A 27,883-nucleotide genomic window follows, 5' to 3' on the forward strand; every position below is an offset into this window, starting at 1 on the left:
ACTGCCGATCTTGTTACTGTGCTAATTGATAGTGTTTTCACTATAGTTTGGATATTAGTATCCAGCGCAGATTTGATGTTAAACGGCTCGTTCACTGAACCGCAGGCGCGTCTCCGTGAACAGCCGTGAAACAGTGATTCTGTTCAAATTCCCTTTAAAATCTTAAATGATTCCCTTTGAGCTAAATTGACCTGTTTCCCTTACATTTATTATGGTGGAGAATGATTGCGGGCAGTTTAATCTAAATTGTGAGCATAAACCAAGTTATTTAATCTTTGATTTTGCTAAAGGAATGAAAGATGAGAAGCTTGCGAGACGTGTGTGTTTGAGAGTGTGACGTAAGCAGCGCGCGCCCTCCCGCTTGAATGAAAGGAGCTAGAGGAGACTTTAACTCGAGTCCGTCTCCCCGTTGTTAACAGCAGTAAGTGAACTTAAAAGTAAACATCTGAGAACGTACAATAAGGTAGAAATTGAGCGTGTTCCTCATTTGTGTAATGCCTTGTTTTATAGCTGATTTGATTTCACTGCGTGTTCCAGTGTCTCAAACGCTATCTCAGTCACTGTTTGCTGAACGGAGCTAAACTGTTAGTGTTTCAAAAGGGATATAAATCGGTGAATAAAGAATAGTTTTGAGCGGGTTCCTCAATCTATTTATCAAAGTCCCCGTATTCATATTTCATATAGTTTGATTGCCAGTGCGTGTTCCACTGCCGAATCAAATTTGATATTCGACTCCCCTAAGTTAACGTTAAACATTAGAGAACAATGTTTGCCCATGTGTATCCGTTCACAAAGTGAATGCAATCTCGCGTAACACTGCGTGTGTCCGAGAGTAATTTGAATGGGAGTGTTTTAAAAGCTTGATCAAGTAAATTTTAAATGTGTAACAACAGCGAAGGAAAACCTTTATGTTTGTGTCCAGAAAAACTGGCACGGAGAATCAAATTGCTGAGATTGATATAATAACTACAGCAGGAAGCTGCTATTTGAAGTAAGATAAATTTAACTCTATACAAACTGAGAGTTTAAGTGCCACATCGCAAAACCAACTGAAAGGCGGTGTTGTTATTTGTACAGTGTTGAAATGAGCCGACATTTCATGTAACATGCTTAACTGTATTTGCAACAATGCAACGATTCATGTGCTGATCCACTAGAATGTGTTTTGGTTGCCATAGTGACGACCGTGACCCGGAAGCCTAACGTACTTCCGGAGCAACTCTGAACTGTGCACGCGCAGCGCACAAACTCTGCGGTGTCGCTAAGCTAACGAAACCATTGCATTTACATTGAAGTCTATACTAAAGCCACTAGCCTCAAAGGTTAGCCGTTAGCATTACCATCCAGTGGTAGAATAATGTGTGTTTGGGCAACGCTGACGTGATTTAACCATTTTAAACATCTTAACTAACACTTGTTAGTCTCTTTCTTTTTATCGCTCTCTTTTCTCACTAGACCACTTATTTTCATTTTACTAGAAAGGGAAATACTGACTCACAATTATTAATTGTCAAATTGAAATTTAATTGAAACATTAAATTTATTTTGAATCATTTAAAATTTCCCTCTCAGATCATTTCATATGATCTTTTATTTCTAGTATTCTCTTGTGGGTCTAATTATTTTAGGAATGAATAAGCCTGGAACTTTGGAAGTTAAAGTAAACTTATTCTTCCTAATTTATTTATTACCCATCTGAATATATGCTATTCAGACCTTTACTTATTTGAATGCGTTTTACCCCTCTTCCTGTTTTGGTTATACACTTAACCACTATTGTTTTACGTATTGATTTCCTCTTTTTAATTTCATGTTTGCATATTTTGCCCATTTATTAATTTTTTTAATTTTCCTATTTCTTACCATTTCTTTTGTGTATCCTAGCCTGGGAACGACAAACCTGAGCCCTAAAAGGAGACATTGTTATCCCTCACTACGAGTTCAAATAAATTAGAAAGACAACCCTCTTTCACTTAAAGTTTATTTTGTTTGATTAGTTGTGCAGCAACTAACACAACGCTCTCCTTGTAGTTGAGGTAACCGCTTCTGAGACTTACCATCTCCGTCCTCTCTCTCCTTTACTTTCCTCTTCTCTTTTTACATTTGTAGGACATGTAAGAACCATCAATCAATTCTAAGTGAAGTAAATACACAATCGTGCCAAAGACGACGAATTATCCTTATGAATTTGATTGCAATCATCCTCTCATTTGTTCTTCATAACCTCCCTACATTTGGAAACGCAATCCAAGTTTTAGCATCTCATCCAACGTTGAGATCAATTTAATAGAGATACGTGTTGAGCAACTGTCGCCTTCGCTGACTCCCTGGTGAGCGGTCCAACTGAAAGGTGTACGGTGTCAATCCTGTCAGACTAAGAAAAGAGATATCAGAATTATTATTGTATTCTTTTGTCCAAAGCAAGAAATATAATAATATTGTTTACGTTTTTGATAACATTTAATTGGAAAAAAATAATTTTCCTCATTTGAAAAACAGAAATTTTGCTTGTCATTTGAATTTGTTTTTCACCTCTGTCTCTCTTTTCCTCTTCCTCATTAGAGTGACAAAGCCTTCGCATCTCTAGTCTACTTAGACACCCTGAGACCAACACGGTCATCACCACATTTCACTAGTGGTTCACAATCACTGATACAACACTTAGTTGTCCCACCACACATAGGCTTTTACTCCACACAGATCTGTGTCAGTCTCTCTTCTCCCCAGCGTGCCAACATGCCGCAGACTGCAGACCCCATTTCCCATGGGGAAGATGTGAACATTTGGCTGAGAGGCATAACAGACAGCCTCACTCCAAAGACATTTGAACTGTTATTATTTTTAATAATAATCCTAATCCTGAGAAGATTCCTGACACAAGATTCAAGCCAGAACAACAACCACGAGGAGCTAGTCAAGATCACAAGCTCACTAAGCTATGCCTTCACAACCCAGCTGAAACTGAGCGACAAGCACATCACCCACCTTCAAGAGGAGCTGACACGTGCTCAACGTCGCATAGACAAGCTGGAAGTGAAAGTTCAAGATCAACTCAAAGCACCCAGCGAGAGGGAGCAGGATACAACAGAACAAGTTATGAAGCTCCAAGCAGCCCTGGCAGCAGCTCAGCTCGACCAGCAACATACAACGGCTGCTCAGAAAGACCCGGTAAACAGACTCCAGTATGCCGAACAGCTACTGGAGAAAGCCAAGATAGACATCAGAAACAAGAATTCTGAAATCAGTGCTTTGAAAGACCACCTTGAAAGGTACAGAACTGAAATGGACAATCTGACCCAACAACTAGATGATACCAACGATGAGCTCTACCTGGTCAGAATAGAACTCCAAAATGCTTACAAGCACAAACTAGAGCCAAGGAAAGAGAAACATCTCTTAACCTCATCACTGCTCTGCAGAGCAGAGTCCCACGTCCAAGAACTGGCATATGACGAAAGGAGCGAAGGGCCACAACCCAAAACCTCACCTGCCTTCGCCACACAACCCTTTCCTGCCAACGAAAGAAAACCTCCCGTCCAAGGCCTTGAAGCTGCACACGGGATGACCATCAAAGACCTCAACGAGCTGTCTAAAAACATCAGCAGGTTCAACCCGAACTCCACAGAGAGCCCCGACATCCAAGCTTACCTGCGAGATATCGAATTTCACCTGGAAGTGAGACCTCATGTGACTGACAGAGACTGGTTATACCTCCTTAGAGCCACGTCCAGTTCCGAGGTACGAAACTTTCTAGATCGACAGCCCAGTCAAACCAAGTCAAACTACCAGCGACTTCGTGAGGTCCTGATTAAAGAGTTTACAGACCCAGAGTCTGAACATGGACTGTTAACTGCCTTGGAAACCAAACAAGGTCGTCAAGAGACTCCACAAGCTTACTACAACTGACTCCGACAATCCTACTTTGGTGCACACAACAACTCTGACCTTGAAGAGGATGTGAACTTCAAAACCCTCTTCCTAAAGAATCTGCACCCTGGAGTCAGTCACCATCTAGGTGTCATGGCCTGTCCGAACTCCATGACCATCCAACAGTTGCGTGACCTAACACAGAAGGCCTATAACAAGCAGAAGTTGGCCTCAAAGAAAGGTAACAAAACATCCACACTCTTGAACTCTGTCAACAAAGACTCAAGCCTTGCACTGGACGACACCCAGTGGCATCACAACACCAGAGTCTTCCATCAAGAGCACAGAGAACGTGACGCCCATATCCACGACCGCTTTCAGCCCAACTGCTGGAAAAATCCATGGGACCAGCCACGCTTCTCAAGAAACCAAAAGGATAACATCTGGAAACCTAACCAGATATCCAAAGGTAATCACCTGACTCATCCAAGAGCAACTCGTGTGGGTAAGCGACAACAAAACCCACCTCAGCACCACTCAGACATGCACAGTGCTGAGTATGCACAAGAACATGACCGCTTACCATTAGAAGACACGGAACAAGTCATGGAACAACTAAGAGAGTTCCTTCAAGACAATTTACATGCATATGACCACAAAGTTGAGTCATGATCACCTGGTGCACCACATCAGAGATGACAAGCACCTGTTCAACAACAACCCAGAATGAACAAGTCTTTAACGGCCAACTGTTGATGAAAAATCTGAGGTACTAAAGGACATCACCTCAGTCACTAACAAACTGTCAAATGAACTCCAACTCCAAGTTCCAAATTCCCTGTCTGTGCAACAGCAACCACCAGAGCACAGAAGGTCAGAAAGTCTGCTACAGCCAGAAGGCATCACAAGAAGAATGCAACATAGGAGACAAGTTTTGCAACTCAGCTTCACACAGCCATGCCAAACTGCCTCCGACTGTCTGCTAAAGAACTTCCTGCCTTGCTGGACTGACCCCTCATTAGACCATGGACATGCCCTCATCCAAGCCAAGGATGCTGAGAGCCAGTCTTCAGTGACATGCTAGAAAAGGGGGAGACAACACAGATTTGAACAGATCTGACCACACATGCACTACACCAGTAACACACAACATTACCTACACCCAGAGGTAAACACATCTACTGATAACACAGTCAACAAACATATTCTTCCCACAGGTAGAATATCCAACTTTTAGCGTAACAAAGTTACACATACCCACCATGAAGAAACGTGCAGCCATCCTCACAATAGGTAGAACACCTGACACTAAGTTAAGGTTCACGACACACTAGCTGCACCTGACATCCTAGCTCAATAGTAGTTGTAACACATGCTAGGAAAACCCACAGCAGCCTTGTTTTGTTTTGTTCTTCTTTTACCTATCCTTCTCCTTCCCCTCTTTCCTGAGTAGGTGAAACGCCTAGACACCCTGCGAGGGTCGAAGGTCTGATATTAGGATTGACTCGCAACACCTAATATCCGCCAGCCACTCTAAACTGAATGGAAGCCAGAGAGCTCCATGCATGATAGGTCAATCCATTGAATTGAAAATGAAATTACTAGAAAACTAATGGTAAACATGTAAAGTAAGACAACCTAGAAGAACCAAACAAAGTTAACCACAAATTTGATTGATGAATCAAAATAAAAACAATTTCCAAGACGATCTAAACTATCCTCAATGTGCTAAACTACATTGACTAATTGAACTTAACCATGTGTACCTAAATAACCTGATGCCTGCACCAGTACAGTAACTGTCATGGAGGTGTTGTCTTGCTGTTTGCTGTGTTTGTCTGCTTCTTCTGCCTTTGTTTCTCCAGCGATCGACGATGTCTTCACCTAAACACCTCGCCGATCGAAAGGGGGATATATGTAGCAGAAATGAGTCAAATCAGACAAATCAAAGAGTCTATCAGAGCTGTGTGCATTGAAACATGAGCTGAATTCCTCAAGGAAGTCATAAATCAGTTCTAGTGCCACAGGAACCAAGCAAGATAACCAACCAACCAACTTGTTCACACAACAGCTTTCAACATTAACACCAATAGAACAATTATTGACAATTTTAATTCGAAGAAGAGATTGTCAAATTTATTGTTCGTGATTGGAATGCAACGCTGGACATCACATGTAAACCCAGGAGATCAAGTTAAATACTTGCATTGACTTCCCCCCCCAGCCAGTGAAACCAGACTGAAATTCCTAAGGGGGAAGGGCTTTAAACCTTTGTCTTCACAGAAAAGTCATTTGCCAGAGAATGGCAAAGAAACCCTTTTTATACATTATATATGGACCAGAATGAACTCAAAAAAGACTTATGAATGAATCATTCCATTGCTTAACTCCATATTCATTTACGTGTAACCCACACATTTGACTATCATGTATAATCACTTATTGTGTATGTCTTTTGATAACTATAGGATACCTAGTCATGTCTAGTATTCAAATAATCGCATTTTCTTGCTTGATATTGTCCTGACAATCATTTATTTGTAAAATATATCATAATCATGTTATAGGAATCATGTCCAAAATTAGACCCTGTGAGGCAAGAACCACATGCTTGGTAAGATAAACAAATGATTTATGATACCCACCCAAAGAACATATCTGATTGGTCAAGGCAACATTTGAGGGGTGGCCAACAAGGAAGTTTTAAATACTTTGGACCCCATGAAATTGTGCTTTTAGTCATGCCTTGCTTTTAGTCTGCCTGCTGCTATTAGCCATGTCGGCTTTTAGTCGGCTTTTAGTTCCAGCCTTGCTCGTGCTATCAGTCATGCCTGCTCTTAGCTTGTAGCTTTGCTACCTAGCTTTAGCTTGTAGCATCTAGCCATGTGGTTAGTCATCATGGTTCTTTGAGCGTGGTTCCAGCGTGCCCGCCTGCTGCTACTTATGCCACAATGAGAAGGAACACAACCTAGTCTCGTCAAACTTTATTTCTTTTCTTTTCCGTTTGAGAGTTTCGTGTTCCGAGTTAAGTTTTGTAACGTCGACCTCGCCTGCGCGTTTGAACTCCGACCAGCCACACAACTCCAGCTTCAGCCAACGCCCAAGCACGGGCTCCCCAAGACGTCACTTCAGCCAACTGAACTTCCAGCCAATCAGCGACACCGGGATACCCCTTTCAACGGGAGTCCCTTTCACAGGAAACTAAGGCAACGTATCCCCAGATATTTGTTGTGCTGGTGTATCTAATATAATTTTAGTCACATTGAGGAACTCAATGCAAGGGCTAATTACGTGATTGATGGTTGTTCATGTCTATGCAATTTAACGTATTGCTGTTAACTTGGGATTCCATATTTCCATTCTCTTAAACTCATCTTTCCCTAACTTTCGACCTTCCTGCAACTTGTGTGAATGTGTGTGTGCGTGCGTTTATGTGTTAGATTAGTTTATATGTCTTAGATTTATCTAATAAAGCCTTATTCATATTGAAAAGAGAAGTATCTTGTGTTTTGTGCTTACAAGTTAATGTCTTAAACTGCCGATCTTGTTACTGTGCTAATTGATAGTGTTTTCACTATAGTTTGGATATTAGTATCCAGCGCAGATTTGATGTTAAACGGCTCGTTCACTGAACCGCAGGCGCGTCTCCGTGAACAGCCGTGAAACAGTGATTCTGTTCAAATTCCCTTTAAAATCTTAAATGATTCCCTTTGAGCTAAATTGACCTGTTTCCCTTACATTAAAAATGTCTGTGAAGACATCCGTGAGTTCTGCTGCACAGACTTTCAGTACACGCCCTGGGATGTTGTCAGGACCCGGAGCTTTGCGGGCATTGATCCTACTGAAGGATCTCCTCACGCTGTCTGGGGTCAGCGTCATAACCTGGTCGCCGGGAGGAAGTGGAGTCTTCTGTGCAGTGGTGCTGTTTTGTTGCTCAAAGCGAGCGAAGAAGGTGTTCAGCTCATTTAGCAGAGAGATGTTGTTGTCACAGGTCCGTGGTGGGGGCTTGTAGTCCGTAATGGTCTGTATCCCCTGCCACAGGTTCCTAGTGTCTCTGTTGTCGCTGAATTGGTGAGCTATCCTCCTGGAGTGCTGTCTCTTAGCCTCTCTGATGCCACGGGACAGGTTGGCCCTAGCTGTTCTCAGGCCCACCTCATCTCCAGCTCTGAAGGCAGCGTTCCGTGTCTTCAAGAGTCTGTAGACCTCCCCTGTCATCCATGGCTTCTGGTTGGCCTGGACAGTGATGGTTTTTGTGACCGTTACATCATCAATACATTTATTGATGTAGGCAGTAACAGTCTCTGAGTACTCCTGGAGGTCAGTGGTGTTATTGCATGTGGCAGCCTGTTTAAACATGTCCCAGTCAGTTGTGTTGAAGCAGTCCTGAAGAACCTCTGATGATCCTTCTGGCCACACTTTAATCTGTTTCGTAAACTGGTTTGGTGACTTTAATGAGCGGTCTTGTATGCAGGCATTAGCATAACAGTGATGTGGTCTGAGGCTCCGAGGTGGGGGAGGGGGAGGGCTTTGTAAGCTCCTCTCTGTGTGGTGTAAACAAAGTCCAAAATGTTATTACCCTCGTGTTGGAAAGTTGATGTGCTGGTGTATTTTTGGAAACACACTCTTAAGGTCAGCATGGTTGAAATCCCCAGCTATGATGAGAAAAGCATCGGGGTGTGCTGTCTGCTGCTCACTGATGTGCTGGTACAGTTCATTTAGTGCGTCGTTCCTGTTGCTGATAATGTTGAATGGGGGAATGTACACCGAAATGAGCAGTATAGCAGTATATTCCCTCGGCAGATAGAACGGCCGGCACTTAATAATCATAAACTCCACCAGGGGTGAGCAGTGTTTGCTGATCACAACAGTATCGCGGCACCACGAGTCATTCCTCCCGCGACGAGAGCTCTGTCCGCACGATAGCACGTCAGCTGGTCGAGCTGAATAGCGCAGTCTGGAATGCTTTTGCTGAGCCATGTTTCCGTGAACACAAAAACACAGTCTCTTACAGTCCTCTTGAACGTAGTAATCGAATGTAGTCCAGTTTATTGTCCAACGAGCGTATGTTAGCCAGTACGATGATGGTGATAGATGGCTTGTGTGGGCTGGCCGTTAGCCTAGCCCGGATACCTCCGTGCTTACCCCTCTTCTGCTTCCTCTCTCGCCGCTTGTGGTGCCTCCGCTGCGGGCGAGATGCAGTAGTGGGGGTCGGTGATGGTGAAGGCCTCCGTAGCAGATCGAGATCCCGCAGCTGTTCCGCATGCGCGGAGTTTAACTGTAAAAATGCGGTTCTGCCGACATCGAGTAGAAACTCGCGACTGTATTTGCGCTTACAGACAGGTAGACGACGACAACGTACAAAAACACTGCGACTCACAAGACAAAAAACACGAAAACACCGTTCTGTCGGGACCGAGAGAAGCCGCTGCGTGTGGACGCACCGCCATCTTGGTTCATGTTAAAATTATTCGCAAAACTACCGCCAGGTGGCACAAAGGGACGGATTGCGAACTGAATGTAATTCTAAAATGAGATAAAAGTAAAACAATAACACGATATAACATGGTAACATCTTTAAAAAATATTTAAAAATTTACAGTGAGTTCATTTCAAAATGCAGGATAGTCTTAGGCTACAGTCTACTCATCAAAAATTTAAAGACGACCTTTACACAAAGGATCATATGCATGCTATTGTTATTAAACAGTAAATAAGGCCTGTGTGTGTGTGTGTGTGTATATATTATATATTTATCCATATGCAGAGCGAAATGAGAACGGTGCAGCATTTAGCAATAATTATTATTAAATCTCTTATTCTTGATTTTTTTCAAACTACTAACACTTTGCATTTTTGAATTATGCCTTGTGTGAACAAAAGTTGAGTATTTTCTGTTTCAGTTGTTTGACTGGTGCCTCGCGCACATATTCACTGTCGTTCACCGTGACATTCAGCATTAGCAGCGGTCAGCTTACTCCACATATTGTTAACCCTAATGCGCTGTTGGGGACGTTTTTGTCCACTAGGGGGTAAAGTTGAATCTTATTTTGGCCACAACTTTCTCTATGTTTGAGCAAATGCACCTATTCTTAACCATAGGGCCTAAAAACTTTACATTTTTCAACTGTGGGCTGTGAGGGCCGCGGGACCAATCAAGTTATCAAATGAAGACACCAGTATGACCATGTTATCCATGACACAGTTACAATACACCATCCCATCACTAGTGGCAGTAATGCCTCAGTTGGTTGTTTAACAAGCACTAATAAGCAGAAGAAGACACCTGTAGCAAAAATTACGCCTGTTTCACCCTGATCCACTGCACACATCTGCGGAGCGTTATGGCTCCGACGTGGCTACCAAAGCTAATCGCGGTCACTCTAGTCTATGCTTGTGTTTACACCAGATGGTCCGCGGCACTTTTCAAAAGCGTCCCAGAAAGGGTCTCTGCACCACTTCACTAAAGATAGGCGGCTGGTCTATTTCTGACGCACCCCGCGTCCAAACCGCACATCAAATACAAAAAAGTAAAAAATTAATGTGCATTTCAAAATAAACCCCTTGTGCAGACTCCCAATCGTATTTTACATTACTATATTCATGCTAAGAGGCCAGAAATAGATGACAAGAGATTCATCCTTAAAGTTGAAAAACCTCACATTAAAATATATATATATATATATATATATATATATATATATATATATATATATATATATATATTAGTGCTGTCAAAATTAGCGCGTTAACGCATTCGATTAATTTGAAATATTTAACGCGTTAAAAAAAAATAACGCAATTAACGCGGTTGCAGTTTTTTTTATTTCTGGTTGTGGCCTATGTGTGTTCAACGTGCAAAGAAATATGGATAAGACCAAGGAAGGACTTTTAGACGGAAAGTTTCAGTATAAAACTCTGCCACAAGAAACAGCAACATTAAAATCATGAACTCAAATGTCATTGTTTAAAAAACAAAAAAACAATGACTGTTATAACAGTGCGTAAATCAGACCTTTCTGTAACGCTAACGTTAATAAGCTTAAACGGAAAAAACGAAATAATTGTGTAGCGGAGTATTTTTGTACACAGTGCCGCGAACTGTCAATCACCCCTGTACGCGTGCATCACTGTCCTCCTTGCAGCTGCAGTAACTTGCGCTCTCTCTCTTCATCAAGCTTTAAAACAAAAAGGGGACAAAAAGATCATATTGTCTTTGTGCATAGGCTATAGATTAATTAGATAAATGAATATCTAAATTTGTGCCTTGCAGTCTACGGTATTTTTTTAGAACTTAGAAAAAAGATGCTGCAGCCAATGAGCAGCCAGCCGGGGCTGCAGGACGACTCAACCTCCGCAGACAGTTTTTAATGTTTATCAGACAATAAATACTCAAGATTTTGCTTTAGTATAACTTCCGGGACAATTAGGGCCAGATTCGGGAGTCGGGACAACAGTTTAGATTTCGGGACTGTCCCGAATTTTTCGGGACGTCTGATCACCCTTCCTGAAAGAGCTGCATTACTTAATTAGCTTGAGTCTGACCTGCAGTGATAGGATTTGAATTTGGTGAGGTGTCAGTCAGCGAATCATCAGATTCTGGTCTTGTTCTTGCAGTATTCAGAGTCTGAAGCCAAGAAAACATTAAGTGTTGTTGTTAACTGTATTTGATTTTTAATCGAACCGAGTGTTGTGTACACTCATAACGAGTTTCACACACCTTCTCCGGCCACGTTGAGTTGTTGACACTTACAGTGGGAAAAGCGACACATGCGCTATTCACTTGTATAACTTAAGGGTGAATGGGTAATGTAGTTTCTGCTCTGAGTGGGATGAATTAGGAAGCTTGCATTGTGAAGGGCGCTCTGAAAATCGGCAGTGCAGGTAAAAGATTAAAACCTCTATTAAAACAGATGTCCAAATGAGCGTACCGGTACGCTACAAGCACGTTCTGGGCGCACGGAGAGGTGGCGGTACGCTCGAGAGCTATATTTGGAAGTGGCGGTACTGAGTATGGGTGCATACCATCCCACTTAAAGCACTGGCAATGACTATACTTTGGAATTTTTTTGCAGTCCACTTAGAATTCAACATGGAAATCATTTTTGTTTTTTATTGACATTGATTTTGAAATGCAAATGGTACTTACATGCCTGTGTTTTTATTTCTGTAATAAATATGGCTTTCAAGCCAACAGTTAATTTGGAGGATATTGATGGTTTATTGCAGGTATGTTGTTTACATGAGAAAATCTGTGTTACAAGTTAAACAAAAATTCCAATAAACAATCATATTTTGAATTTAAATAGTTTCTTTGTCTTGAGTTTACATTAATTATTTACATTTTACATTTACATATGCAAAAAGTTTCAGTCTTTTAATTGCGATTAATCGCGATTAATTTTAAAAAATTTTGCGATTAATTTTTTTTAATCGATTGACAGCACTAATATATATACACACACACACATATATATATATATATATATATATATATATATATATAATATGTTATATATATTAATATGAAAGATCCTTTTGCAAGAACAATTTAAAAAAAAGCAGGTGGTGTGGAGTTTAGTTGCATGACTGGAAATCAAGAAAAACTTTGTTGGAACATAGACTGTAGTGTTGTACCGGCAAATCACATGGTCTCGCGAATCCTACCACTGTGCTTCTGATCCGTCTGTACCAGGGGGGCAGGGTTTCATATTTTTTTGAAGCACCCCTGGGCACCGCCATTGGCTAGCGGACCCCCACCTGCTGTTAGCATTCCATTGACTCCCATTCATTTTGGCGTCACTTTGACAGCGAATAACTTTACATCTGAGGCATTTAAAGACTCCATTTGTCCATTAACTATTTCTAAAGAAACATGAAAATGTATAAAAGGCTCCATTACCTTGTATCTTATGGTATGGTCCCGTAGAAGCAGTTTTTGTAAAAAATAGGCTAACTATTGTGTCATAACCAGCGACTCTGTCGCACAGTAGAGAAATTATCGTATGGACTGGAGGAGAAGCTCGCAGGCAATCTTTTACTGTCTATGAGGCTATCGGGGGGACGTGGAGGCATAAAGTCAAGGGAGATAATTAATCAAAATACTTACCAAAATTTACTCCTGTTCACGCTCGCCTTCTCTGCAAGATTCAGTGGGTGATTCAGATTTATCTTGGCACAGCGGTTAGAAGACTTACAGGTTGCTCACGTGACATCTACTTCATCAAGCTCAGTTTGAGTCTGCGCAATACACCCTATCCCCAGGAAGTGCGTACTTCTAATTGATTTCATTTTTCTCAGTTGAATCCAATGGGTTCGCTGTGTCCATTTCTTTTACTGTCTATGGTCTGTACCGAGGTATTTTTGCTGTGCTGCATGCGCTGAATTAAAGTGACAGCGCACTGTTCGCAGTAAAAATTAACATTGATTGTCACGGAAGCGCAGTCATTTCACAATACCATTTATACAATTAAAGCCTAATGTGTTTCGCAGACAACATAAGGCTTTTGGCTAGGTTTAAAACAAGAAAAAGAGCACCTTTAGGTAAATAAGGCAACGCAATATATGCAATTTAAGTTCATTAAGACCAGTGGTATTGCTTGTAATAAAAATTTAAATGCACAAGGCACTAGAGCCGACTGTTTCTGTCAGTGGCGAGTTTTAATTTTAAATGTCTGTGATTGCCTAACAAGAAAATTAGGTTAAAGTTGTGTTTAAATGTGTTGCAGCTTTCTTGGACAACTTATTATACAAACCTAGAAGTCAAGTGCAATAATAATATGTTGCTTACTTATTATTGTTGTTTACTTGTCACTGATTTGAGAAAAAAAAAAAAAAAAACATTTTCAATATTAAAAGTGATTGTGGACTGGATTTTTTTTTTTTTTTTTTTTACCTTTTATCACAGTCTTGGGCATGTCAAAGATTAGTAACAAGATTGGCTTTGATGCATTGTTAGTTTTTGTGCACCATTAGATTTTAATTTTTTCTCCCTAATTTGTTGTTGGTGGCTGTTTTTGCCCCAATGACTTCTATTATAACAAAATTTTTTGATTGCAAAGCCATGACACCATATAATCATGCATTCTTGATTGTTTGTGGTTTTCCCTTTCGGAAGGGGTAAAAAAAATATTTTTACAGTTGATCACTAGGTGGGACCATTAACCCTTTAGATAGGCCTGTGCAAAAAAAAGCTTAGTTTCTGGCTTGTATATGGAGTTATATGTGGTATAACAGCAAATTATAGTGTTTGTGTGTGTGAGATTCTTGATTGTTGGTGTTTTTCCTGTTGGGAAGCGGTAACATTTGTTATTGTTTTAACAGTTGATCACTAGGTGGGACCATTAACCCTTTAGATAGGCCTGTGCAAAAAAAGGCTTAGTTTCTGGCTTGTATATGGAGTATAATAGCAAATTATAGTGTGTGTGTGTGTGTGTGTGTGTGTGAGAGAGAACAACAAGGGGAGGGTGTGAGAGAGACCTTTGTGCACTTACCTTGATGTACAGTATCTGGAAAAAAATCCAAATATGCACCTCATGCTCTCAGAACTACATGGAGTAAATAATAAAAAAAGAAGTGTGTTTATGCACCTTCTGCCTTTTGATGGTGAAAAGTACAGATGGCCTATATGTGAAATGCTCGTCTTTTCTTGATGGTAAAACCAGTTTAAAACCTTAAAATCCTGTAAAAAAAATCTACTTTGGATCGAATTTATGAACAATGTATTATGAACCAAAATGCAATACCAACTTCAAATAAGCTGCAGCTCGCTGGAGGGGTCAAGCTGCATAATCATTTCTAAAACTTCAGTACAAGTCAATAGAGCTGTAATCGGGCCTTAAAAGTTAGGCCCGACAGGACCCGAGCCCGACAGGTTTCGGCACGAGCCCGACAAGTACATTTTGATTGACAGCTTTTTTAAAGCCCGAACCCGTTTACAGCCCGACATTATTCAAATGTGCGCACGCACACAGCTCTTTTGCCTTTTGCCAACAATGAGCAATTTATTCATGTTTTAACATAATTTACTCATACCTAACGTAGACTAGACCACTTGGAAGTTGGAATAAAGAAATAAAATAAGTCCTGTCACATCGTAACATCTCAGCATTCTAGACATAAGCACTATTCGGACGGGACTAGTTTTCTAAACTACATTTGAGTTTCGATTATTATCACCTGACGTCTGTGATTTTCATGTACCAATTCGGACGGGACTAACATCTCCGCGCTCTGTATGCGTGCATTGCATTCATTCAGAATGATTGCCTTAGTATTATTACACAAATACTAAATGGCTAGTATGACAAAACCATATTAATGTGTGGTTCCTTTAGTTTAACTTGTTTTCATCCTTTTTTTTTTATTAAATGTAATTAAAACATTATGTAACTGAGTACATAAATGAACGTGAGTAATCTTACCTGATGCTGATATTACAATAGCCGGTATTAACAGTTTACGTGATCTTGCTCTTGATTTTATTATTTGTATTATTTTGTTATTATTATTTATTTGCCTCTAAGCAAATAACGTTATATCAAACATCCGCGCTGTAAGAGCATCTACGGTAATTCACGTTGGCCAAAACACACAAGGAACCGCGTTGTGAAATAAAATATCACCGGCAATCACAGACATTCGCATTCGGACAGGATTAGTTTTCTCAGAGGATCACTGAGTTTGCTGAAAAACGGTAGGTAATTTGCTCTGGAATTATCACAGAGGTTGTGTGAGAAAAACTCAGACGTGGCAGATTCGGACGGGATTAAAATCACCAAGTACGTATGTGAAACGCAGATTTCTCTAACGACCCCCTGTAAAACTAGTCCCGTCCGAATAGGGCTATAGGCTCATTTAACCTATAAATAGACCAACGCACCAATAAAAACGAGTCATTTAAAAAAAAATTACATTTTAAATTAAGATGGGTATTTGGCAATAACGAAATTAAGATAAAGGCTCCGCCGGATTTGCTTTATTTAATAAAAGAATAATGCCAACATTAGCGTAAATACTCTGTCAACATTATGCATTTAAGACTCAATGAATATTTAGTTATCATTTGAAAAACCTTTACTCACAGAGATTAGGCTAGGTCTACATGTTTATGTGGAGGAAAATGATTGAATCCACTGTAGATGTCTTCAGCGCGCTCCTGCGCGTGCGTCATGATGGTGCGTCATTATTCACTCATTATTCTCATTATAAGCATGGTTAAAACTTTTCCACACCTCAGACTTTGCTTTAGTTGCTGGTGCAACCAAAACGTAATCACCAGAGGCAAGCCTCCGTTACACCTGCTCAGCATTCATTTTCGCATTTTTCTCGCGCTAATCGAAACACATCACATGACCGCTCGTTTACCTCGCAAACCGGAGCGCAAGCCCGAGCCCGGCCCGAGCCCGCGTAAGATGATAGAAATTAAGCCCGAACCCGACCGAACCCGTCGGGTCCCGTCGGGTTCGGGCAAAGATCTTCAGCTCTACAAGTCAAGCCCTTTCTCGTGTTGCTTGCTGCTCTTCTCACCATTAAATGACCAGCACAATGGCATGCAGGTGTTTAAATCCACGTACTTTGCTTTTGTTCAGTCTATTCGCATGTTAAGTCTGACGTCACGTAGCAGCGCTTCCGTGTCCAAACGCTCTATCAGTTACCACGAGAAAACAACAAAAGGTGCTAATATAAACTCACAATGTTATAGAATACTAGCGAAAAAGTTATAATATTAACCTTTAACTCCATACCGAAGTTCCAGATTGCCAGACAATGAAAGTATAAATATAAAAAAAATATATTAAAATGATTTGTGTTTGGGACGCTGTGAGCACGGGACTGTAGTGTATATCGTAAGTTTGAAAGCGTTTAACTTAAATTATCAATATGAATAAACAATGCTCACAAACGGCTGCTGAGGTCATTCTCAAGTGAAGTGAGTTGAGGCCTGGACCCGGAAACAGCGCTTCTTACGTCATCACTTAACATCCGAATACTTTCACCACCATTAAAAAGCAGCAGGTGCATAAATACACTTTTGTTTACTCCATGTAGTTCTGAGAGCTGAGGTGTACATTGTGATTTTCTGAAATACATCAAGGTAAGTGCGCACACGTCTCTCTCTCTTTCTCACTCACACACACACACACACACACACAATATAACTAAGCCTTTTTTGCACAGGCCTATCTAAAGGGTTAATGGTCCCACTTAGGGATGGGAATCATTAAGGTTTTAACGGTATTACTACTCTATTACCGATACTGCTTAACGGTCCGGTACTTTAACGGTATTCTTATTGGTACTTTGTGTTGTGTGTGGTTTTTTATTAGAATTAAGATTTCTTTCTTTTTTTTTTATGTAAAATTAATAATGGACTTGTATTGGACCAGAGGTGTTAGGAGGAGTTGGTTGGTTCATAGTAGCTGCAGCTTAAAAAAAATTAATAAATAATAAATAAATAAATAAATAAATAAATAAATGTTTACATTTACATACATTTTTCCTTATTTGGAATTTTAAAAACAAGTAGAAAATATGTTGATTTCATTCTCATTTTTCCCAAAAGAAATCAACAATTTCTACGTAAGGTTAGCAAACCAGGGAGATTTTACATTTATTTTAAATGACGTGAACAACGTTGATTCAACATGATTTTAGCATACATATCTGACGTAGATGGGGCAACAACCAGAGACGAGCTAGCTAGGCAGTCGATACACATAATGCACTTATGAAAGATGCTTTGAGAGATTGCTTGTATATGAAAGTGACTTGACATTCAGCCAAGTATGGTGACCCATACTCAGAATTCGTGCTCTGCATTTAACCCATCCGAAGTGCACACACACACAGAGCAGTGAACACACACACACACACTGTGAACACACACCCGGAGCAGTGGGCAGCCATTTATGCTGCGGCGCTTGGGGAGCAGTTGGGGGTTCGATGCCTTGCTCAAGGGCACCTAAGTCATGGTATTGAAGGTATTATATCCGCCCTTACATGCAAATATTGTTTTAAACTTATGACAACGAGGGTTGTCAGCATTAACTCTAGTGAAGTATAACCACACTTTGGAACGTTTTGCTCTCTCTACCATCATCACTCTTTGTAATAAGCGGGAGTTTTCGTACTGTTATGCGTGTATCGTGCTCGTTCTTTCATAATTTATGCCCCATTTTGAATAGAAATTCACCACTCACTCATATTCAGTCAGGTCAGCAGCGGTTTATTTGTGTTCACATAGACTCACTGAACAGCGTCAATAAGGATTTATAGACCAAAGATGCATATCTGCGGAGATATATGGATATATTTACTTATGTTTACTTCATATTTCTTCAGACAGAACCATCATTCCTATTCATTTTCCACTGATTTATGCGATCTGATGATAAATAGCCTCTCCCAGTGCTGTCTGGAACTGGCTTGTCCACAATTTTGAGCGCAGCATGAACGAATAGATCATGACGTCATTAAGGGTCTTGATCTTATTACCATCTAAAATATATATTTTTTAAAAATTTCTATCAGCCAATGATAATTATAAATAATACGTCGCGAGCAACAGATCAGCCGACGAGCGCATCTGATTGACAGAGCTCTATCAGTCATTTATGTTCTGGTTATTTTGTTTCAGTGTACGGTTTGTTAATATTGTGCAAAGTATACAAAGTAAACTTTGTCATTCAGCTGAACTATTCATTTATTTTAGACACTTCATGTCTTATTAATTCATGCGATAAACGCATGTCCCTGCTGAGCTGGGTTATGACTAATTTCACGGGCAAAGCAGAAAAAAAATAACATTTTTGTATCGATTCAAAGTCGATTCAAAGAATCGATTCCATTTGATTCCAGGACCAGGAATTGGAATCGGAATCGATTCTAAAAATTGTCTCTGTGTGTTTGCTTCCGTGTACTCGAGCTGTGACCCAGACAGACTCTAATTGGACGTTCGGCTTGTCAATCTGACAGTCCCAAAACCGGAGAGCGTCAGATCATGTCACATGGTTCGAGAACAGTTCCTGGTTCATATCTGCTCACAACAACACTGAAACACCTCTGTACACACAAAATATCCGAATAATAAACCTGTGATTACGATAGAAAAGCTTGGTATGAGATTTTCTTGAGATCTGGGGCATTTCATAAAATATTTTAAAAAATTTACATCGGAAATGCTAACTTATGCAGCAATGAAAAAGGCTACAAATAGCATATTTTTAACAATGATTTTCGTAAAATAATGATTAATTATTAATCATTTGTTATTATTGATAATTTGTTATTACATTATGGTCCTGTGAAAATAATAATATGGGCTGCGAGAAAATAATGAATACAAAGAGTAGTGATGCTGAGTGCAGGCATGTTTCAGCCCAGTAACACATCGTTCCTCACAGCCAAAAAACAGACTGAATTCAGTTCAGCGGGAGGGGGTTGGGTTTTTGGGGGTAGTTATGTATGTCTTGTGGGGGTCGAGAAAAAGGTGTGAATCTCTTGCTATTTCATATGGACATTGTCTTATGAGGCTTTCAGACTTGCTGAACATGTTCATATAAAACTGGTTATAGACTAAAAAATTTTCTGCCCCCATGTAAGATTTCTAGTTCTAGTCGTTCATTTGTTATATTCAACTAATCAGAGGCTTATATTAAATTTACATAATCAAGTCTTAATATATTCTGCACTCAAGCACATACATTAAGTTTGCCACAAAGCACATACCAATTGGAGCGAGGAGAGGATATTAAGAGTCTGACTGTCTGGTTTTCACTCGCTCAAAGAGCCTCCATCACGAGTACAATTAATGCCAACAGCACATAATATAACGCATATTCAGCAAGAATTCATGTTAAACATTAAGCTATGGCTTGATCAGGTAATAATGACTGCAAGAGTTGAGCGGGATGTTAAAGGCTAAGGAGTTTGTCTGTTTCTTTTACTGATCATTTACGTGTTAAAGCATGATTTAAACAGATACAGCAAATTCACACGCAATCGCTTTAGCAATAATACAATTAAACAAATGTAATCTTATAGTTCTACTACATTATCAGTAGATTATGTAAATTTTGATTTTGAAATCTTGAAGAAATTCATTGATCTGTTTAGATAAAATAACTGTTGCTGCTCTAGCTACTCTCACAGACTCTGCTGCCGTAAATAATACGATGATATGACCATGCAGTCAATACAGATATTTAATAAACATTAAAAACAAGCAGGGCTGTAACATAACCCATTAAAAAATGCACACCAGGTCTACACCAGACACGAGGGGCATGATCTGACAAAGGACAACAGACCCCAGTGATGGATACACTGGACACGATACCCATCAGTGAACTGATGCTCGTTCTATTTATGACGAAATGTTCTGACACTGTGTTCAGATGATTTGACACTGTAGTGTGATGTCATCAAGTTTAATCACACTTTTAACGCAGTGGGGCACGGATGACAATTCTCGCGTCCAGTGTAGACTGAGATAGTGACTGCTCTATTTACAAATAAGTTATATAAGAAAAAAAAAAAAAAAACTAAACCAGCGGCATAACGAGATGGAAATATAGACTAGAAAATATATTTCCACTTGCTCTGTCCTCCGTCCATGACACTGACTCACTGTGAATCTGGCAGTTTTAATCTGAACAGCTCTTAACGAGTGGATGGTTAGATGCATGATGGGCTTGTATAAACAAATAATAATAAAAAATAATAAAATAAAGGTCTTTCCAGCATTAAGGTAAAAACATAAGTTTTTTTTTTTTTTTTTTATCTCGTCTCAGTTATAAATTTATAACTATATTAAAACTTTTGAAACATGTCTGTCATTTGAATATTGATTTTAAAATTGATTTAAATCATAAATCAGATTTCTATTTTTTAGGCCATATGCTATCGCCCAGCACTAAAAGCAAGAAGGCTCCCTTTAAAATCACTTAAGTTGTCAATTAATAAAGTTCTTTTTTACATCGTGTGCATTTTGTTGACTATGATACAACTTGAGTTTAATCGTGAGGACGGTTTAATAATCCATCCATTCTTTAGAGTTTCGAAGATTTAGCTAAATCGTGCAGGTTTAATTTATTCATTTCTTGTTTTAGGCTAATAAGGCATAAATAATGTGAACGAAATTATACAGTGCTTCACCTTTAAACATGCAACAATTTCTTAATCAGTTTACAGACAAATGTCTTTTTCCCAAGAAGTTATGTCAAAATAAAGGACATGTAACGAATAACAAAAATGCATGTTTTATTAAAGGAATTTTAAATATATAAATTAAAATACAGCCATAATATTTGAAAATATTGACATTGCATAATAATCCATGTAGCCTACCACCCTAAAATAGGCTACCACTTTTAATGCTCCGATGCAAAGTAATCCACAATTTATTTTGAATAATATAACACAATTCATATAATATAAATACTGCACACCTTTTAAATGTAGCAAATCTAAAATTTGTTTTAATATAATTTAGCTTAGAGAAAATATAAGCACAGTCTCAGGCAATGGCTTGACATTTATCCTGCTTGAATTCGTTATAAGAAATGCACATAACTTCATAAGTACCAAACTTTCATCTGTGAATATTACATATTAAATATATTAAATATTTTAAAATATTTCTTTCATTTTCCGTGTCTGAAGCCATCAAATGTAACATTAGCGAGGCAAAACTGACATCTATTTGCGAAAATGTGCTTTGATGTGCTTGTTTGTTAACTTGGTAAAAGCGCCACTCAGCGGTCAAAAGCTGCAAATGCACTTTAAAGATGCCACGGCAGTCCACCTACTGTACAAGTGCCATGACAAGTCTCAGTTAGTCTAGTACAGAATGCATAGCCAAGGCAGGTTTTTTTTTTTTTTTTTTTTTTATATATGAAAGACAAGAAAAGGAAAAGTGCTACTATTAGTTGGTTGGTTAAGTGCTGGCAAAAAGCATGAGTCTTTAGATGTTTCTTGAAAATGAGTAAAGACTAAGCTGTAAGAATTGAGATTGGGAGGTCATCCAGCTCGGCACAGTCCAGGAAAAGGTCCTTGAGAGTGATTTTGAACAACATTGGGATAGCACCACAAGGCATCATTCACTTGCAGAGCGCAAACTTCTGGAGTGCACATAAGATTTAACCAGTGAGTTTAGGTATGTTGGTGCCGTGCTAGTGGTCATCTTGTAGGCAAGCATTCGTACCTTGAATTTGATGCGAGCAGCTACTGGTAGCCAGTGTAACCTGATGAGGAGAGAAGTAACGTGAGCTTTTTCTGGATCAATTGCAGAGGCTTGATAGTACATGCAAGGCGGCCCACCAGGAGAGCATTACAATAGTCCAGTCTGGAGAGAACAAGAGCTTGGACAAGAAGTTGGGTGGCTGGCTCTGATAGGAAGGGTCTAATCTTCCTAATGTTGTATAAGTCAAATCTGCAGACCGGATCATTGTAGCAATGTGGTCTGTGAAGCTTAAATGATGATCCATCACAACTCCTAGGTCTCTGGCTGTCCTGGAAGGAGTTATGGTTGACGAACCCAGCTGTAAAGAGAAGTTGTGATGAAACAATGGGTTAGCTGGAATCACCAGGAGTTCCGTCTTAGTAAGGTTGAGCTGAAGGTCATTCATCCATCTAGAAATGTCACTCAGACAGATTGAAATGCAAGCAGCTGCCGTCGGGTCATCTGGTTGGAATGAGAAGAGTTGGGTGTCATCAGCATAGCAGTGATAAGCAAAGCCATGCTTCTGAATGACAGATCCTAACAACGTCATGTAGATGAAGAAGAGAAGTGGTCCAAGTACTGAGCCTTGAGGAACCCCAGTGGCAAGTTGTTGTGACTTAGAAACATCACCCCCCCAAGACACGCTGAAGGATCTATCGGAGAGGTCGGACTTAACCCACAGGAGTGTGGTTCCAGAGATGCCCATCTTCCTGAGGCTGGACAGGAGAATCTGGTGATTAACAGTGTTACAAGCAGCAGACAGGTCCAGTAAGATAAGTACTGAGGATTTTGAAGCTGCTCTTGCCAGTCGCAGAGCTTCTGTAACCGAGAGCAGGGCAGTCTCAGTTGAGTGGCCACTTTTGAAGCCAGATTGGTTGCTGTCCAGGAGGTTGTTCTGTACAAGGAACATAGAAAGCTGGTTGAACACAGCTCAAGTGTCTTTGCAATGAATGGCAGAAGGGATACCGGTCTGTAGTTTTTTAGAAGTGCCGGATTAAGAGATGGTTTCTTAGTGGGCTTACCCGAGCCTGCTTAAATTCTGAGGGAAATGTTCCAGAGTGAGGAGAGGAGTTGATAATATGAGTAAGTGAAGGTATGACTGAAGAAGAGTTCGCTTGAAGGAGGTGAGTGGGGATCGGATCAAGTGGACAATAGTGATGGGTACCGTAACCCGGTATTAAAATGGCCCCGGGGCTAAATTATGAAAGACCGTAGTATGAGTAAGATCTGACGGTATCGGTTCTGCTTTCAGTACTGGAGAGGAAAAAAATCATGTACTATGTATTTTTGCTTAATTATGTTATCGTGCACATTTTATCTCACCAAACATTTCTAATGTGCGATCATATTAAGACGTTTGTCTGTGAGATTTGCAAGATCTCTCATGCACGCCGCGGAGGCTGTCTGTCAGTCACACACACACCACAACGAGCGCGGCGCACGCACAGACATAACAGTATGAAAACTTCCACTTAATAATAAAGAGTGACGATGGCGAAAAGATTTGTTTAATAATGTTATCGTGCATATTTTATCTTACCAAACATTTCTAATTTGCGATATTAAGACGTTTGTCTGTGAAATCTGCGAGATCTCATGCGCGCCGCGGAGGCTGTCTGTCAGTCACACACACACAACAAGAACGAGCACGGAGCACACACACGTTACTGTTGTAAAATATGCTATTTATAGCCTTTAACATCGCTGCACAACTTAGCATTTCAGATGTACATTTTCAATTTTTTTTTATAAAAACAACCCAGATCTCAAGAAAATCTCATACCAAGCTTTACTATCGTAATCGTGGGTTTATTATTCGGATATTTCGTGTGTACAGAGGTGTTTCTGTGTTGCTTTTTGCCAGATAACTACCAGGAAGTGTACAGGAAGCATGTGACATGATGTGGTGGTGTCCGGTTATTACACCTCACTACACAAAATTGATTTCAAAATCACAGCCGATTCATTGCCGATTTTGTGTAGATTGTCAGTGAACTACGGTTCTGTGTAGTAAATGCAGCTCTACCTGATCCAGTGTTGCCAAATCCACGGTTGTTTATTTTACCCTCGTGACGCAATTTTTTTTTCCGTGGAAACCCCTGGAAACGCGATTGGACTAGTTTTGAGAAGCAACTCAGCAGCCTATGTTGTGAAAACCTGGCAACTCTGATCCGAACACACGTGTTGGAGATATACTACTAATTACAGGAGCGCCTTTACTGATGAGATGCGCATGAAAATCCCATTCGATTTTTTGCACAGCCCTATCTGTGACTATTAAACATTTTAACTGAAGTGTTTTTCCTTCATTTCCCCCCACTACAGCTGTCAAATGTAACATCAGTGAGGCAAAGCTGATGGCTATTTGCGAAAATATGCTTTGATGCGTTTGTTTGATAACTTGTGGTTAAAATGCCACTCAGCAGTCAAAGGCTGCAAATGCAATTGTTGGCTCTCGTGGCGGTAAAAAGCACACTCTGGTTGGCCACCTACTGTATGGTGGAAAACTTCTAACGTTTGGGTAAAATATAAAAGAGCACAAAAGCAGTCACTGTGACATCCACTGTTTAGAGGAGTACTTACATGAGTTCATTGTTTCGAATGATCTTGACTGCCACCTCCTGGCCAGCCCGGGCAGTGTCCCTAGCTCTGACTACATTACTGAACACACCCTGTCCAGTGTACCCATACACATCATACCGTTTGTCCAGTATCTCACCGATGTTTACACCTAAAAAAAAATGATGTTTTGAATTGTTCTTTCTCCTTCTAAAATACGCTGCCTTTAGGAAAGCAGCAAGAGTTTGGAATAAAATAAGACTTACGGTAGTATCCTTCTGCATCAGTCCAGTTGTCCCTGAGATTAGGGTTCTCCTTAGAATCTTTACCAATGCCTGCAGCCCTCAGTCTGGCACTCTGTAATGTGAGCAACAAAGCAGTCAAATCTCTCAAAATAACTAACTGGTTTAAATCTTAAACCTGCAGAAAGGCCTAAGCTTACATCAAAATCTGCAGCAAACATGTCATCTGACTCAGTGAACATGTCAGGTGCAGAGGGCTTCTTTAGGTTGGCCCCTGCATAAAAGACAAAGAACCAATCAATAGCTTACAAATTGCTGATGTGTCTTTATTGGAAAAATACTATTTAGTTGTAACAAAAATTTCCCCACATTTTCTGAAAACTCAGAGCACAATACCTTCTTTCTCCTGAGCGATGAGGTTGTGCTTGGCCTTGATGTTGGCCTCAAAAGTGTTTACATTCTCCCGCTCATATTCCTTCACATCGGCTGCTACCCGTTCCAGGATGTCATCAGGGGAAGGTGAACGACTGCGGGTACTGCTCTGAGGACTGCTCGGCTCTGATGCCATGGAGCCCATATTACTGTCCTCTTTTACAGCTTTATATTTCTATATCAAAACAAAACAGTTTTATGGATGTATAATCTCATCATCATCTCTAAAAAGGAGGCAAGTTACAGTCTTTCAGAAGATTGTGCTAAATTGTGTTACCTGCACAATGGCAAGCCGCTGTTGTCGTCGTTGCTCAATCAGAGCCTCTTCATCCTCCTCTTCTGCATCAAAGTCCTCTAGCCTAAACATATTCATTAAGGTTTGACATCAGTCAAAAAAATTCAAAAGACTCAATCACTTCTATGACAAGATCAGTGCCGTTAAATTCATCTATATTCTCAAATAGGGGCATTTCAATACAATTATCAAATAATTTTATTACTACCTAAAAATATATTTTACCATTAAACACAAAGTCTTACAGTCCCCAAACTTTTGAATGTCAATAAATTTTAAAAAGTCTCTTATGCTGTGTTCACACCAAACGCGAATAGAGCGTCAAATTCGCATCTAATGCGTCTAGTTTGCCGCTTGACCATTTTGAGATCATTCGCTTCATTTGCGAGAGTAATTCGCTTCATTTGCGCGTGGAATTAACTTCACAACAGATGCGAATTCGCATCATGGGGGGGGCTTCTGCCAGCTGAGTTCACGCAGCATTTTCAACCGCCATTTTTATCGAGAATGTAGTTGTTTTAAACTCAAATATGCGGTTTATTTATAATGACAGCGTCTATTTAAAAAATGTGTTTCGCCGATCTCGGAGATGAGCTCCATGCGATCAGCGGGAGCTCCGTCATCATGTATCCGCCGAGAGCAGCCTCAACTCGGCTAGATCTTCTGACATTTGCCGCTGGCTCTGATATCTCTTTAGTGGTTCAAGATAAAATATAATTTGTTTGGGGTAAAATGAAACGTTTCTTATCTTTGGCCTTTATTCAATTTATCTATTAATGTGTTTTATATATATATATATATATATATATATATATATATATATATATATATATATATATATATATAGCTCCTTTTTATTCCTGTCTCTATAGAAATATGAACTTTTGTCATATAGCTCCGGAGCCTCCGGTTGACTGCTCACTGACATCATCAGTCGTTCCTCCTTGTTGAATGAGTGGAGAAGGGTATTCCTGCACAACCGGAGGAATGAGTGACTCGTAGCAGGCTCCTGATTGGTTAACGCGGTGCGAACCGACGCCAAAGTTCACATTTTTCAACTCGGGCGGCAGACGCGAATTCGCATCAAACACTAAATGCACAAAAAGCACCATTCGCGATTAACACGCGTTTCGCGCAATGCACTCTATTTGCGTGAACTACACGTGCGAATGACGCGAATTCGCGTCTTCCGCGCCACGCTTAAAGCCCCATTTGCACCACGAGACCTACAGACGCGCGTAAACGCGCCTTTGCATTGATTTGACATTGAAATCATTCGCGCCAGACGCTCTATTTGCGTTTGGTGTGAACACAGCATTAGGCTTACCAATGTATACAATGTAAAAAATTGCTGTAAAAACAAAAAAAAAGGCCAAATTCTGACAGTAACATACTGATTTCCTTTAAAAGTGACATACTGTAGAAAATGCATTTTGGACAATATTCTGCACAATAAGCAAATGCTGTTAATTTACAACCTATTTTTAATACTAATCTTGTGGTCCAGTGTGGTATAATTGTCAGCTATTTTTGTTTAGTCTTATGGTGTGTTCACACAAAAAGCAAATTTAATTATTCACATGAGTAGATTGAAAAGTCAAAGCAAAGAAGTGAATAGAGACAAATGCGTGCCGGGCAACACAAATCACTTCCACACAAATTGAAAAGCCAATCAGCACTAGATGTGGCTGTCCATGTGCAGTTCCCGGATAAGACGGTGAAATTCAGGCTTTCCGCCTTATTTTGGACTACCAAAAAAACTGGTATAAACAAGCAATTGTAGTAATTTACAAAAAACCTGAGTAACGTGATGCGGATATCCGCTTTGCGTTTGGTGTGAACACACCATTGCATTAGTTTGAGTCCTGTGTCAAATGCAACTTTTAGCTTTATTTCATTTAGTCAACTTGTCCTGTTTTAGTCTAGTTTTAGTCATTTTCAGCTTACACACACATATACATACATATATATACACACACACACACACATATATAAGCTCAATTTTAATTGCAGTGATAGATTGTTGTCATTTAGGACCAATAAGCATAAATCAATAAAATATCGACCCGTACGCATGTTTACCACATCTATTGTACAGATTTATCGCAGGGTATCAATTAGAGGCTAAATAAACACCTAAGACTTTAGATATGCACTCGCCCTTGTCTACATTATGAAAACTTGAGTAAAAAAATAAAAACCCTACTCTCAAATGTTGTTCCTAATAGTAATTCCAATAATTCCAAATTGCATTCTTTTTTTCTTTTA

General features: G+C 39.9%; 1 protein-coding gene across 1 annotated transcript in view; it reads right to left on the minus strand.

Annotated features, from left to right (window-relative positions):
- The window catches only part of LOC127946055 (serine/threonine-protein kinase PRP4 homolog), a 106,800-nt gene that overhangs the window by 20,240 nt on the left and 58,677 nt on the right, over window positions 1–27,883 (minus strand). The window contains exons 5-9 of the mRNA XM_052542340.1: window positions 25,598–25,679; window positions 25,285–25,495; window positions 25,089–25,162; window positions 24,913–25,003; window positions 24,671–24,818 (exon numbers count right to left, since the gene is read on the minus strand). Of these exons, the coding sequence (XP_052398300.1) occupies window positions 24,671–24,818; window positions 24,913–25,003; window positions 25,089–25,162; window positions 25,285–25,495; window positions 25,598–25,679 (606 nt within the window). The remainder of the gene's footprint in view (window positions 1–24,670; window positions 24,819–24,912; window positions 25,004–25,088; window positions 25,163–25,284; window positions 25,496–25,597; window positions 25,680–27,883) is intronic.

Source organism: Carassius gibelio, chromosome A24 (genome assembly GCF_023724105.1).
Source record: "Carassius gibelio isolate Cgi1373 ecotype wild population from Czech Republic chromosome A24, carGib1.2-hapl.c, whole genome shotgun sequence".
NCBI lineage: Eukaryota > Metazoa > Chordata > Actinopteri > Cypriniformes > Cyprinidae > Carassius > Carassius gibelio.